This window comes from Anomaloglossus baeobatrachus, chromosome 4 (assembly GCF_048569485.1).
Source record: "Anomaloglossus baeobatrachus isolate aAnoBae1 chromosome 4, aAnoBae1.hap1, whole genome shotgun sequence".
In the NCBI taxonomy this organism is placed as follows: Eukaryota; Metazoa; Chordata; class Amphibia; order Anura; family Aromobatidae; genus Anomaloglossus; species Anomaloglossus baeobatrachus.
Genome location: NC_134356.1, coordinates 54,558,834 through 54,574,458, shown reverse-complemented (window position 1 = coordinate 54,574,458; position 15,625 = coordinate 54,558,834). Strand labels below are relative to the sequence as shown.

The following is a 15,625-nucleotide window of genomic DNA, read 5'->3' as shown; positions in this document are numbered from 1 at the left end:
TCATGGCTGTGGGCGGGACAGGTCCAAGCAAATGCTGCATGAAGTATATATATAGCCTGTGGACAAAGCCTGATGACCCAATGTGAACAGTCACCAAACGCCAAAATCTATACAGATGGAATACATCCCAAATTGGGGTGCATAGCAAGGTGGAGGTCAACCACCGACCAATTCAACAAAGAAACAACAAAGAGCCAGCACCAATGTGCACTAAGGCATCAAATATTCCAAACTGCATTATAAAAATTTTTTTTTGGAGATTTTTGGCAAAAAATTGCAATTTCTTGAGCTGCTTCGCCACGTCACGGCAAATCTCATTTGAAGCAGTCCTACACTAAAATATTTTTATAAAATGTGCCATGCGGCCTCACATATAAATAGCAGAACTGCTCTCAGCAGCACTCACCTGGTCTATTGCAGTCCCGTACCCATGACTGAGTCATGGCTGTGGGCGGGACAGGTCCAAGCAAATGCTGCATGAAGTATATATATAGCCTGTGGACAAAGCCTGATGACCCAATGTGAACAGTCACCAAACGCCAAAATCTATACAGATGGAATACATCCCAAATTGGGGTGCATAGCAAGGTGGAGGTCAACCACCGACCAATTCAACAAAGAAACAACAAAGAGCCAGCACCAATGTGCACTAAGGCATCAAATATTCCAAACTGCATTATAAAAAATTTTTTTTGGGAGATTTTTGGCAAAAAATTGCAATTTCTTGAGCTGCTTCGCCACGTCACGGCAAATCTCATTTGAAGCAGTCCTACACTAAAATATTTTTATAAAATGTGCCATGCGGCCTCACATATAAATAGCAGAACTGCTCTCAGCAGCACTCACCTGGTCTATTGCAGTCCCGTACCCATGACTGAGTCATGGCTGTGGGCGGGACAGGTCCAAGCAAATGCTGCATGAAGTATATATATAGCCTGTGGACAAAGCCTGATGACCCAATGTGAACAGTCACCAAACGCCAAAATCTATACAGATGGAATACATCCCAAATTGGGGTGCATAGCAAGGTGGAGGTCAACCACCGACCAATTCAACAAAGAAACAACAAAGAGCCAGCACCAATGTGCACTAAGGCATCAAATATTCCAAACTGCATTATAAAAATTTTTTTTTTGGAGATTTTTGGCAAAAAATTGCAATTTCTTGAGCTGCTTCGCCACGTCACGGCAAATCTCATTTGAAGCAGTCCTACACTAAAATATTTTTATAAAATGTGCCATGCGGCCTCACATATAAATAGCAGAACTGCTCTCAGCAGCACTCACCTGGTCTATTGCAGTCCCGTACCCATGACTGAGTCATGGCTGTGGGCGGGACAGGTCCAAGCAAATGCTGCATGAAGTATATATATAGCCTGTGGACAAAGCCTGATGACCCAATGTGAACAGTCACCAAACGCCAAAATCTATACAGATGGAATACATCCCAAATTGGGGTGCATAGCAAGGTGGAGGTCAACCACCGACCAATTCAACAAAGAAACAACAAAGAGCCAGCACCAATGTGCACTAAGGCATCAAATATTCCAAACTGCATTATAAAAATTTTTTTTTGGAGATTTTTGGCAAAAAATTGCAATTTCTTGAGCTGCTTCGCCACGTCACGGCAAATCTCATTTGAAGCAGTCCTACACTAAAATATTTTTATAAAATGTGCCATGCGGCCTCACATATAAATAGCAGAACTGCTCTCAGCAGCACTCACCTGGTCTATTGCAGTCCCGTACCCATGACTGAGTCATGGCTGTGGGCGGGACAGGTCCAAGCAAATGCTGCATGAAGTATATATATAGCCTGTGGACAAAGCCTGATGACCCAATGTGAACAGTCACCAAACGCCAAAATCTATACAGATGGAATACATCCCAAATTGGGGTGCATAGCAAGGTGGAGGTCAACCACCGACCAATTCAACAAAGAAACAACAAAGAGCCAGCACCAATGTGCACTAAGGCATCAAATATTCCAAACTGCATTATAAAAATTTTTTTTTTTTTTTTGGAGATTTTTGGCAAAAAATTGCAATTTCTTGAGCTGCTTCGCCACGTCACGGCAAATCTCATTTGAAGCAGTCCTACACTAAAATATTTTTATAAAATGTGCCATGCGGCCTCACATATAAATAGCAGAACTGCTCTCAGCAGCACTCACCTGGTCTATTGCAGTCCCGTACCCATGACTGAGTCATGGCTGTGGGCGGGACAGGTCCAAGCAAATGCTGCATGAAGTATATATATAGTCTGTGGACAAAGCCTGATGACCCAATGTGAACAGTCACCAAACGCCAAAATCTATACAGATGGAATACATCCCAAATTGGGGTGCATAGCAAGGTGGAGGTCAACCACCGACCAATTCAACAAAGAAACAACAAAGAGCCAGCACCAATGTGCACTAAGGCATCAAATATTCCAAACTGCATTATAAAAATTTTTTTTTTGGAGATTTTTGGCAAAAAATTGCAATTTCTTGAGCTGCTTCGCCACGTCACGGCAAATCTCATTTGAAGCAGTCCTACACTAAAATATTTTTATAAAATGTGCCATGCGGCCTCACATATAAATAGTAGAACTGCTCTCAGCAGCACTCACCTGGTCTATTGCAGTCCCGTACCCATGACTGAGTCATGGCTGTGGGCGGGACAGGTCCAAGCAAATGCTGCATGAAGTATATATATAGCCTGTGGACAAAGCCTGATGACCCAATGTGAACAGTCACCAAACGCCAAAATCTATACAGATGGAATACATCCCAAATTGGGGTGCATAGCAAGGTGGAGGTCAACCACCGACCAATTCAACAAAGAAACAACAAAGAGCCAGCACCAATGTGCACTAAGGCATCAAATATTCCAAACTGCATTATAAAAATTTTTTTTTGGAGATTTTTGGCAAAAAATTGCAATTTCTTGAGCTGCTTCGCCACGTCACGGCAAATCTCATTTGAAGCAGTCCTACACTAAAATATTTTTATAAAATGTGCCATGCGGCCTCACATATAAATAGCAGAACTGCTCTCAGCAGCACTCACCTGGTCTATTGCAGTCCCGTACCCATGACTGAGTCATGGCTGTGGGCGGGACAGGTCCAAGCAAATGCTGCATGAAGTATATATATAGCCTGTGGACAAAGCCTGATGACCCAATGTGAACAGTCACCAAACGCCAAAATCTATACAGATGGAATACATCCCAAATTGGGGTGCATAGCAAGGTGGAGGTCAACCACCGACCAATTCAACAAAGAAACAACAAAGAGCCAGCACCAATGTGCACTAAGGCATCAAATATTCCAAACTGCATTATAAAAATTTTTTTTTTTTTGGAGATTTTTGGCAAAAAATTGCAATTTCTTGAGCTGCTTCGCCACGTCACGGCAAATCTCATTTGAAGCAGTCCTACACTAAAATATTTTTATAAAATGTGCCATGCGGCCTCACATATAAATAGCAGAACTGCTCTCAGCAGCACTCACCTGGTCTATTGCAGTCCCGTACCCATGACTGAGTCATGGCTGTGGGCGGGACAGGTCCAAGCAAATGCTGCATGAAGTATATATATAGCCTGTGGACAAAGCCTGATGACCCAATGTGAACAGTCACCAAACGCCAAAATCTATACAGATGGAATACATCCCAAATTGGGGTGCATAGCAAGGTGGAGGTCAACCACCGACCAATTCAACAAAGAAACAACAAAGAGCCAGCACCAATGTGCACTAAGGCATCAAATATTCCAAACTGCATTATAAAAATTTTTTTTTTTTGGAGATTTTTGGCAAAAAATTGCAATTTCTTGAGCTGCTTCGCCACGTCACGGCAAATCTCATTTGAAGCAGTCCTACACTAAAATATTTTTATAAAATGTGCCATGCGGCCTCACATATAAATAGCAGAACTGCTCTCAGCAGCACTCACCTGGTCTATTGCAGTCCCGTACCCATGACTGAGTCATGGCTGTGGGCGGGACAGGTCCAAGCAAATGCTGCATGAAGTATATATATAGCCTGTGGACAAAGCCTGATGACCCAATGTGAACAGTCACCAAACGCCAAAATCTATACAGATGGAATACATCCCAAATTGGGGTGCATAGCAAGGTGGAGGTCAACCACCGACCAATTCAACAAAGAAACAACAAAGAGCCAGCACCAATGTGCACTAAGGCATCAAATATTCCAAACTGCATTATAAAAATTTTTTTTTTTGGAGATTTTTGGCAAAAAATTGCAATTTCTTGAGCTGCTTCGCCACGTCACGGCAAATCTCATTTGAAGCAGTCCTACACTAAAATATTTTTATAAAATGTGCCATGCGGCCTCACATATAAATAGCAGAACTGCTCTCAGCAGCACTCACCTGGTCTATTGCAGTCCCGTACCCATGACTGAGTCATGGCTGTGGGCGGGACAGGTCCAAGCAAATGCTGCATGAAGTATATATATAGCCTGTGGACAAAGCCTGATGACCCAATGTGAACAGTCACCAAACGCCAAAATCTATACAGATGGAATACATCCCAAATTGGGGTGCATAGCAAGGTGGAGGTCAACCACCGACCAATTCAACAAAGAAACAACAAAGAGCCAGCACCAATGTGCACTAAGGCATCAAATATTCCAAACTGCATTATAAAAATTTTTTTTTTGGAGATTTTTGGCAAAAAATTGCAATTTCTTGAGCTGCTTCGCCACGTCACGGCAAATCTCATTTGAAGCAGTCCTACACTAAAATATTTTTATAAAATGTGCCATGCGGCCTCACATATAAATAGCAGAACTGCTCTCAGCAGCACTCACCTGGTCTATTGCAGTCCCGTACCCATGACTGAGTCATGGCTGTGGGCGGGACAGGTCCAAGCAAATGCTGCATGAAGTATATATATAGCCTGTGGACAAAGCCTGATGACCCAATGTGAACAGTCACCAAACGCCAAAATCTATACAGATGGAATACATCCCAAATTGGGGTGCATAGCAAGGTGGAGGTCAACCACCGACCAATTCAACAAAGAAACAACAAAGAGCCAGCACCAATGTGCACTAAGGCATCAAATATTCCAAACTGCATTATAAAAATTTTTTTTTTTTTTTTTTTTTAATTTAAAATTTTTATAATGCAGTTTGGAATATTTGATGCCTTAGTGCACATTGGTGCTGGCTCTTTGTTGTTTCATCGTTAGCGATGTCGCAGTGTGTAAAGCATCCTTTACTCTTGCTGAAATGTTCAGCCTCGTTTTATCTTTATCATCCTGGTAGATTGCAGCAGATTTTTATCAAGAACGTCTCTGTACATTTGTCCATTTATCCTTCCTTCATATGAAGTTTCCCAGTGCCGTATGCTGAAAAACGGCCCCACACCATGATGTTCCCCCCTCCAAACTTCACTATCGTTTTGGTGGGGATTTGCCTTTTGGCCTCCAAACATGGTGTGTATTATGGCGTCAAAAGAGTTCAATTTTGGTCACATCTGACCAGACTATATTCCCCCGATATTTCATAGGTTTGTCTATATGTTGTTGAGCAACCTTTACAAGAGCTTGAACATGCTTTTTGGTCAGCAATGGAGTCTGGTGTGGTGAGCGTGCATACAGGAGCGTGCATACAGGCCATGGAGGGAAAGTGCATTACTTATTGTTTTCTTTGAAACAATTGTACCTGCTGAATACAGATATTTCTGTAACCCCCTATAGGTGCTCTTTGGCTCTTGGACAATCCTTCTGATAATGCTCTTCCCTCCTCTGTCTGAAATCTTGCGGGGACCACCTGTTTGTGGCCGGCATATAGTGAAATGATTTTCTTTCTACTTCTAGATTATGGCCCCAACAGGAACCTTCAGTAGTTTAGAAATTCTTCTGTAACTAATGCCATCAGTATGTTTTGCAACAATAAGATTGTAGATTTCTTGAGACAGCTCACTGGTTTTACCCATTATGAGATGTTTCTTGTGTGGCACTTTTATAAAGCCATCTTTTGAAAAAGCTGATATTTTTGTGGCAGGATTGTTTTTTAATTACTGATAGATTTTGTGTCATTTCTCATTATTACACATTAATTAATTTATGGACATCTATGATTTTATTTCTTTGCCTGTGCATAGCATAGGCTGTTACTGACATCTGGTTAGAAATTCACGTCAACAGCATTTTTACAAATATATTTACTTAGAAAATTGGTGATGTGTTGAAATACTTATTTCACCCACTGTATAAAGTGGGAGAGGCTCCCAGGGTTGAGGGGTTGGATGCATTTAGAGTCACGATTATCGGCACTAGATGCCAAATCTTTATTCTCGTCAAGCCAAAGGTGGGATAGAAAGGGGTCTCATTGTGAGTATCAAGGACTCACATACACCTATATCCAACATCATTTAGCGGTCATAGGTCTATATCAGGAAAAGAAAGGGGGTCTCTGCATTGAGGAAGTGTTTAAATAAAGCAGTGGTCAAACAGATGCCCTAATGGAGATAGGCAATAATAGCCCCAGATCTACAGTCCCATAGTGAACACGCATGACCACCTTTCCGATAAAACGCAAACACTTGAGATGCCTATTAATATTCTTATTGGGGGTCCCAGCACTCAGAAAATAAATCACCTAACCTGTGGATGAAAATCCATTTAGATATGAAATTGTGTACACCGATATATGGTTATACATGTGACATTTACCAAGACTTGGGATTCCTGCCATGTGTTCCAACTGATCATTAACCACTTTGGGGGCACTGCCACCTGGATCATATATTCTATATGGACTTCTGCCTTCCATTAATCAGCGTCACATCCGCCAGATGGAAAACTTACATCTCTAGGACGAAAGGAGAGAATATGCAGGAGTTACTTCACAGTGGTAAAAAATACAAATACAAAAAGACAACAAACAACTGTTACATTTTACATTTGTTCTGATGATCAATAATAGTTTATTGCTTTTTTGTCACTATCATTAATTTAAATTATTTTCCTCCCTTTTCTCAGTTTCGTTATCAGCGCACGTTATCCGAAGCCACCACTAGGTGGAGCTCACTGCACACTCATTCATACAGCTTTGCATTGTAACATGCTCCCCCTAGTGGTGGCTGCGAGCTGCCTATATCAGAGACATGCCTGGTCCGCCTAGAGTTCGAGACATCCTTTTTTTTTTTAATTTAGACGAGTATTTTTTTATATATATTTTTGCCCCCTGCTCTGCAGATCAGTGGCTGAACTATAGGGTCTTTAAAAGGGACAGGTTCTTTTATTATATATCTAATTATATACATACATACATGCATACATACATACATACATACATACACACATGGTAGTCCAAAAGTAGGTGGACAGTATGTGTAGTAGGGTTATGAAGGGGCAGGTTTTTCAAACATGGTCTAAAGTGAAACTGACTCAGTTGCCCTTAGCAACCAATCAGATTTCACCTTTCATTTTCCAAATGGTGTGCGAAGAATGGAAAGTGGAATCTGATTGGTTGCTAAGGGCAACTGAGACAGTTTCACTTTATACCATGTTTGATAAACCTCCCCCTTCATAACCCTATTACACATACTGTCAATCTACTTTTGGACCACCATAATTATATATATATATATATATATATATATATATATATATATATATATATATATATATATATATATATATATATATATATATATATATATATATATATATATATATATATATTATAAAAAAAAAAGTATACAAAAGTATAAAAAAAAAAGTATACTGGTTCACTTAAAGTATAGTGAGAAGTAAAAGTCCTAAAAGGGAACCCGTCAGCGCATTTTTCTGTTTTTGGCTGTATAGGCGCTTGTCATCCAAAACAAAATTTTTCCTATATTCTGATATCTAATAAAGGAAAATATGCAAATCAGTCTCAAAGTGCACTGGGGGCGTATCAGACTGCTTCTTATGACACGCCCCCAGTGTACCTCAGCCTGATTTGCATATGGCTTCTCTACCGGATATCTCAAGACTGTCATATCGGATCTCTACAAAAAAGGTATCCATTTTATTGGGGGACAAGTACCTATGCATCAATACCATTACTCCCATATGTAAAAATGTGATGATGGGTACCCTTTAAAATCCACATGGGGGGACACCAACGTTAGAGTAGAAGATGGTAGATGTCACTCTGTATATAAAGTGACACTTAAATGGGCTGCCTTGCTTCCAAGATTATTGGCCCGGTAATGTAAAAACTAACTAAACGATCTTTTCCTCACCCTCCGCAGGTCCATAGCTTACTCCAGTCTTATTGGCTACATCACATAGACAATGCTGCAGCCTATCACTACGCTCGGCGGCCAGGTCAATGATGTCAGCCCAAGCCGCTGAGCTCAATGACTGGCTGCAGCATATCACCGCTACACATGCGAACAATCCCAAGAGACAGCACTGGACCTGGTGAGGGTGAGTAAACCTTAATTTGATATCAGGCTGATCATTTTAGAAATGGGACACCCAATTAAAGGGACGGTTGGCTTCAGCATCCATGGGGCACCAATTACTAAAGTGAACTAGCGTGTCCACCTCCATATGTCAAACCTTTTGCCCGCTATGTGCCAGGTAACCCCCTCCCCCAATCCCCCCACATCCCACCCACCCAAGCAATACAAATACAAATCAACGAGCATATGTTGACTCCATAACCTAATGTCCACATAATATTGTAACAGTGCGGCCACAAAAATTGAGTTTCGAAATGATCAACTCAATCTTACAGTAAATGGAGAAGTAAAAACGCAAAACAATTCCCTTATCTAATAGAACATGCTATCAGTAAAATTTTCCCAGCGCTGCCCAGAGCCAACGTAGATAAAAAAAAAGCAGTCTATATTAAAGAAAAAGAAACCATAAAAATAAAATAGCTAAAGAGTACGTCTGACAGCTGTCTCCTCTCACTTCTCTACACACATGCATGCTCAGAACAGCTGAGCGTCCATATGTACCAAATGGCGATGGAACAGAAAGCATTGTGAGGCCTTACCTCCCCTGAAAACAAAAGGATCAGGTATTAAAAAGGTTTTTCTCATAGATTTTCAGGATATCTTTCCCCTGCCTCCTGCTTGTCAAGGGGCAGTATCCTCCTGATGACTGCTCTGGCCCTGCTGCTGCAAGCAGGGGCAGATTTCCCTCTCCCACAACGAAAAAGAGAAAAAAAAAAGCACTTAAGTTTCCCGAATCCATCCAAATTTATATGAAAAGGAAATAGCTTGCAAGCACTGCGCTCGTTGCCTAGGATACTGGCCACTGCTGATAGACAGCGGAGGAGGCCGGTAACCTAGGTAATGAGTAGAAAAATAATACAAGTAAAAATCCCTTTGTTCTTGAAAAGGATTTGGTGTAAAACTTCTACGAATCTTTAGTCTCCCCTACAATCATCTGTCAGGAGACAATAAGGAGGCCGCCATACATATTAGAGTCAGGGATTGGCAATATATAGACGATGGCATAATGGGCAAATTCTGAATTAGAGTGTCCGAGACAGCTGATATGTAAATCCCCCTCTGGGACTTTTCTAGACAGTCAATGATTAGTCTTCATGACATCCTTAAAAAAAAATCATGAGGATGACTCTTCATCAACTTTACAGCATGTGACACATTGGAGGAAAAAGCAGAGTCATGAGCGAGTCAGAGACATCCATACAGCGCAAATATGGCTCATCATCATAGCCTTCATTACTGACTAAGGCTGCTTTCACACTACGTTTTTTTAACATCCGTCATGAACGTTTTTTAACGCAAAAGCGGATCCAATGCAAATGCGTTTTTATTTCAATGCATTTGCAATGGACTCGCGTTAACATGCGTTCACCTGCGTTTGCGTGCGTTATAGTGAGGATCCAGCGACTTGCAGTTTTTTAACATTTTTCCAAAACGCTACTTGTAGCGTTTTTTGAGCTGCGTCCAAATACTGCAAATCGCTGGATCCTGACTAAACAGCATGCAAACGCAGGTGAACGCTGGCGTGCTGATAGACAGGATCCTGCTTGCTCTACTGAGCATGCACAGAAACCAGCCTCGGGTGATCAGTCTATCTCTCTCCTCCCTCTCTCACCCTCTCCCTCCACCTTCTCATTCCTTCCTCCCTCTCTCTCTCTCTGTCTCTCCCCCTCCCTCCCCTGTCTCTCTCCCCCACCTGAGAGCTGCGGACACTCGTAACCAAGGTAAATATCGGGTAACCACTTCTCTTAGTTACCCGATGTTTACGTTGGTTACGTGTACAGACGCTCGTAACCAAGGTAAATATCGGGTATCCAAGCAAGTTACCCGATGTTTACCTTGGTTACGAACCTCCGCAGTTGTAAGAAGCCGGCTCCCAGTCTGGCACGTTTAGTTCCCCTCACTCCCGATCACATGACTCCAATGCCCGCCCCTAAACATCCAGTGACAGGATCCTGCAAAATAACATGCGTTAGCATGCGTTTTTTGCTGTAAAAGCAGGATCCGCTTTTACAGCAAAAAACGTTCATGACGTATGTTAAAAAAACATAGTGTGAAAGCAGCCTAACTGAACATGCAAAGATGAACACGGACACAGATTTTGCATTATTCTAGAGATACGGATGTGGGTTGGGGCATACTTAAAGACTTGAAAAAAATAAATAAAATATATAGAACACCCTTCAATTCCAGTGACTTAACCACTGCAGCCAATCACTAACACCATGTGACTAAAGAATGTCCTGTCATCACTTTCTTTCCCAGCAGAGACCACTAGTGTACGGCTCACAACTCGTAGGGCTGTTAGTAGCTGATCTGTGGGGGGCTGGGTGTACGACCCTCATTGATATTAGAGACAGATCATCAAAATCTTAGTAGTGCACAATCTCTTTAACTATTGTGTTTAATACCATAAGGATATAAAATCACAAAAAAAAAAAAAAAATTAAAAAAAAATTTATATTTTATAATAGATTTAATCTTATTTAAGATCCCCCACAGAAAATTTATTTCACCCCGAACCTAAAATAAAATATATTCTAAAATATATCTTCATTTTTTGTATTTTTTTTGAGATTTTATATCCTTTCAGTGTTAGACGCAGAATTATATATATATATATATATATATTTTAAATTTTTCTGATATATATAAAATTATATATTATATTATATATATATATATTATATATATATATATATATATATATATTTATTTATATTATACACATACATATATATATATATTCACGTATACATACACACACACACATATACTGTATATATGCGTGTATATGTTACGTATTTATATATGCATGTTATATATATATATATTCAGCAAAATTTAGACAGAAAACAAACGGGTATTTCCTAACCGAGACGAGACCTACTTTTGAGACAATTTGCTGCAGGCTCAAAGAACAGTTTTCTGTAGTAAAGCTTGTCACGGGGTCCTTCTCCGATATCACACAATCAATAGAGCGAGAGGTAATCGAACAATCCCAAGAACATTTATTCCAAGCAAGTCAGAAGGTCCATCAAATAATCCACCACACAGATGGTAAAGTAGTCCAGTAATGGGATAAATGTCCCGAGGATCAGTCACAATCCTCCAGCAGTCCTTTTCCAGGGAAATCGGGGTTTCTCAGCGGCTCTCTGGCGTGCTGCCTGCAGCCACAGCTTCTCCCCCGGAGGATGAATCTTACTCCTTCTCTCTTGTCCTTCCCAGCCTGACTGACTAATCTCCCAGGTAAGCAGAGAGTTTAGATGGATCCCAGGCTCCCCTCTCCCAGACTTAGGGACAAAAGCCCGGCAGGGGGTGATTAGTCTGTAAACAGGACAATGTACACAGAATGGACAGAACACCACACCTAAAATACGAACCTACACAAAATTATACACAACCCGCCCATATTCCACCATCACAACCTTAGCTCTTTTGCTTCCCATCACCCCCCCCACCCCGCAAGTCACTTTCATGTGTCAAACACAATAATTGATATTTTCAGTATTTGTAGCATGTGTGAACAATTCAGCAATCAGATCAGAATGTTTAAATGGGGAACTTTAACATTTCCTAAACTACAAGAAAGAAACTAACAAAAAAAAAAAAAAAGCTATGCTGCCGAAGTATGAAAACAATTGTATAAGTAACTTTTAACGCTTAAAGATGACCTGTCAAATGTAGCCTTATTTCATTCCTGTTGCTCCCGAGTATTCTGTTTTTTATTTTTTAAAAATCCGTCATACGGTTCCGAAGATATGGGCCTTTATATTCTTTTCAAGGGGGCGTGACTCACAGGATAAGAGACACGCCCCCGAGGACCATAATAAGTACCACTGAATAGAAAGGCTGATATCTCTGGAAACATATGGCGGATTTTAAAAATTCAAACAGCGGAATACACAGGGGAGCAGTGAGAATAAAATATGACCAAACAATGGTGACTTAGGACCTGGTGACAGGTCCTCTTTAAAGGGTTCTCTGGGACTATCCTTAGGACAGATCATCAATATTGACTTCAATTTACCACCCATCAAAAAATGAAGACTTCTAGTGCAATGTAACTGCTACAGTGCCCTATATTATGTTGTGGCCCTGAATGGTATTGCTGCTATCTCATTTACTTCAATGAATGAGACCTTCAGTACCACTCATGGCCACTACATCCTTTATGGACCTATGCCAGTTTAAGAGCACCATAATAAACAAATTAGTGGTGGTGGGGGGGGGGAATTAGGCCACCACTGATATGATATTGAGTTATCCCAAGAATAGGTCATTACTATTAAACTCCCAGAAAATTATGGGGCTCGCAGTCAACAACCTCCATCGAGCAGTGTGGGGGAAACTGAATAGCGTAGCAACTTTAACCATTGCCACAGTAGGACATATTCCCATCAAGTCAACTGATACATGAGGTCCAGACATTGAGGTCCAAACTTGAACCGGAAATGTAGAAGTGTGGAACAAGTCTAATGTAAATTTTAGGATGGATTACCTAATTAGGCTCTCATTGACACCAGTGTAGCACCACCGCATTCCCGATGCGGTACTAACAAAACTTAAGTCTAATTTTACCATTTATTAATATTTTGTGGCGCCACTGATTATCTACGTTTCCGCAGGGCTTATTTTTTTTTTATATAAAGGATCTAATGACAAGTTCTTCAATTTTTTGTTACCAACTATTTTTTTTAAATGTCAAAAAAATTCCCAAAATTTTTCCACACACACGAAGGAAACTTCCTGGCAGCCTTTCGTAGAATTTTTTTTTAATTTTTATTTTACTTTATTTTTACTTTAAAAAGGCAGGTTATTTACTTATTGTAGATCCCTTATTCTAGAGTCACGTAAGAGAATTGGCATTTTCTAAGAAGACGACGAAGAGTTTCACTTCTACGCAGAAGGTCTTTTTTTAGGTGGGATTCTCCCCTGTAAATTATAGAAGTTGACAGACTGGTAAAAGCAAAAAAAAAAGTAAATGTGGTAAAAAAAAAAAGGTAATAAAACACACAGTAAATCATGTGATGAGATTATTGTCAGCCACCTGCCATCGGAGCCTGAGAAAAATTAGTGATAGGCCGTCATGGATCGCAGAGAGGAGGGGCTCAGGGAAGAGGAAGCTGGGAATTCCCAACTTTGCTGCTTTATCTATTTTTAAAAGGATCGACATATAAACCATTTGGGATGACAAACCGATGGGATTACAAGAAAATAAATTTTAGTGATTAGTGATGAGCGGGCACTACCATGCTCTGGTGCTCAGTACTCGTAACTAGTGATGAGTGGACACTACCATGCTCGGGTGCTCTGTACTCGTAACTAGTAATGAGCGGGCACTACCATGCTCGGGTGCTCGGTACTCGTAACTAGTGATGAGCGGGCACTACTATGCTCGGGTGCTCGGTACTCGTAACTAGTAATGAGTGAGCACTACCATGCTCAGGTGCTCTGTACTCGTAACTAGTGATGAGCGGGCACTACCATGCTTGGGTGCTCAGTACTCGTAACTAGTAATGAGCGGGCACTACCATGCTATGGTGCTCAGTATTCGTAATTAATGAGGAGTGGGCACTACCATGCTCAGGTGCTCGTAACTAGTGATGAGCGGGCACTACCATGCTATGGTGCTCAGTACTTGTAATTAGTGAGGAGTGGGCACTACCATGCTCGGGTGCTTGGTACTCGTAACTAGTGATGAGCGGGCACTACCATGCTCGGGTGCTCAGTACTCGTAACTAGTAATGAGTGAGCACTACCATGCTCGGGTGCTCTGTACTCGTAACTAGTGATGAGCGGGCACTACCATGCTCGGGTGCTCAGTACTTGTAACTAGTGATGAGCGGGCACTACCATGCTCGGGTGCTCTGTACTCGTAACTAGTGATGAGCGGGCACTACCATGCTCGGGTGCTCAGTACTTGTAACTAGTGATGAGCGGGCACTACCATGCTCAGGTGCTCAGTACTCGAAGTGATCCTCATCTTTGTGGAGTGTTGAGTATTTATAAAGAACTCCTCTCGTTTCGGAGGACCTGTCCTGTCCCGCATTTTACAGGCAACCTACTGAAGAGGACACTGGATAATAATTAATTTCCCCTGGGGGGGGGCGCTAAAGGGAAACTAAACACTTATTGCGAGGTTTTCCCGCAGATAAGAGCTTATTGCTGGAAGTTCCCAGTATGATTTATTACTGATTGTAGGGCCATCTAACAGGTGAGTGTGGGTTCTTTTGTTATGCCACGATTGCCTTCCTCTGGCTAATTATTCTTAGGATTTTGGAAAACCCCTCGAAGTGCTAGACAGCTCTCATTACAATAATCGGTTTGTCTGTATAATGCATGAGCGGGCTGGATCCCACAAAGCTTTATACAACTGGTGGATGAAGGCCCCAAAGAAGTGACCATCTTATATAAAAGGTGGTATCCCCATCACTTGTGGGATATCATAAGGAAATGCCGTCACTTAAAGGGGTTCACTAGAGAATAAAAATGGCCGCCGGCTTGGTACAAAGAGAAACCCGTCCTATAATGTTATGACAGAGGCCTGTGAGCGCGTGCAGGTGGCAGCTCTGTCCTCCATATCTAGAAATATGACCCACTAATCAGAAGAGATCAGGTGCCCAAGCCCCAAGACATACTTATGCCCCCCCAAATAATAGGAAATCGACGCCTCACAGGTCCTCAACTGGCAGCTTCATTAAATAGTACAAAACGCCAGTGTCAACGTCTACCCTTGTGCAAGTATGTTAGCACAGCTGAAAACAGTTTTGCTGATTAGAGAAGCTATAAAACGGACCTTCCTTTGAGCTAGGTGAGAATTTGGAGCACTACATTTGTTGGTTCCATTAAACTCTCAAAATGGTCAGAAAATGAGAACTTTCATGTGAAATTCAACAGTTTATTCTTGTTCTTAGAAATAAAGGATATTCCATGCGAGAAATTGCAAAGAAACTGAAGATTTCCGACAACGGTGTGTACTACTCCCTTCAGAGGAAAGCACAAACGGGCTCTAAAGAGAGTAGAAAGAAGTGGGAGGCCCGTTGCACAACTGAGCAACAAGATAAGTACATTAGAGTCTCTAGTTTGAGAAATCGACACCTCAAAAGGTCCTCAACTGGCAGCTTCATTAAATAGTACCCGCAAAACGCCAGTGT

General features: G+C 41.3%; 1 protein-coding gene across 1 annotated transcript in view; it reads right to left on the bottom strand.

Annotated features, from left to right (window-relative positions):
- The window catches only part of TNIP1 (TNFAIP3 interacting protein 1), a 130,901-nt gene that overhangs the window by 88,989 nt on the left and 26,287 nt on the right, over positions 1–15,625 (bottom strand). Inside the window, exon 2 of the mRNA XM_075344341.1 lies at positions 6,688–6,826. Coding sequence (XP_075200456.1) covers positions 6,688–6,787 — 100 coding nt within the window. The 5' untranslated portion in view covers positions 6,788–6,826. The remainder of the gene's footprint in view (positions 1–6,687; positions 6,827–15,625) is intronic.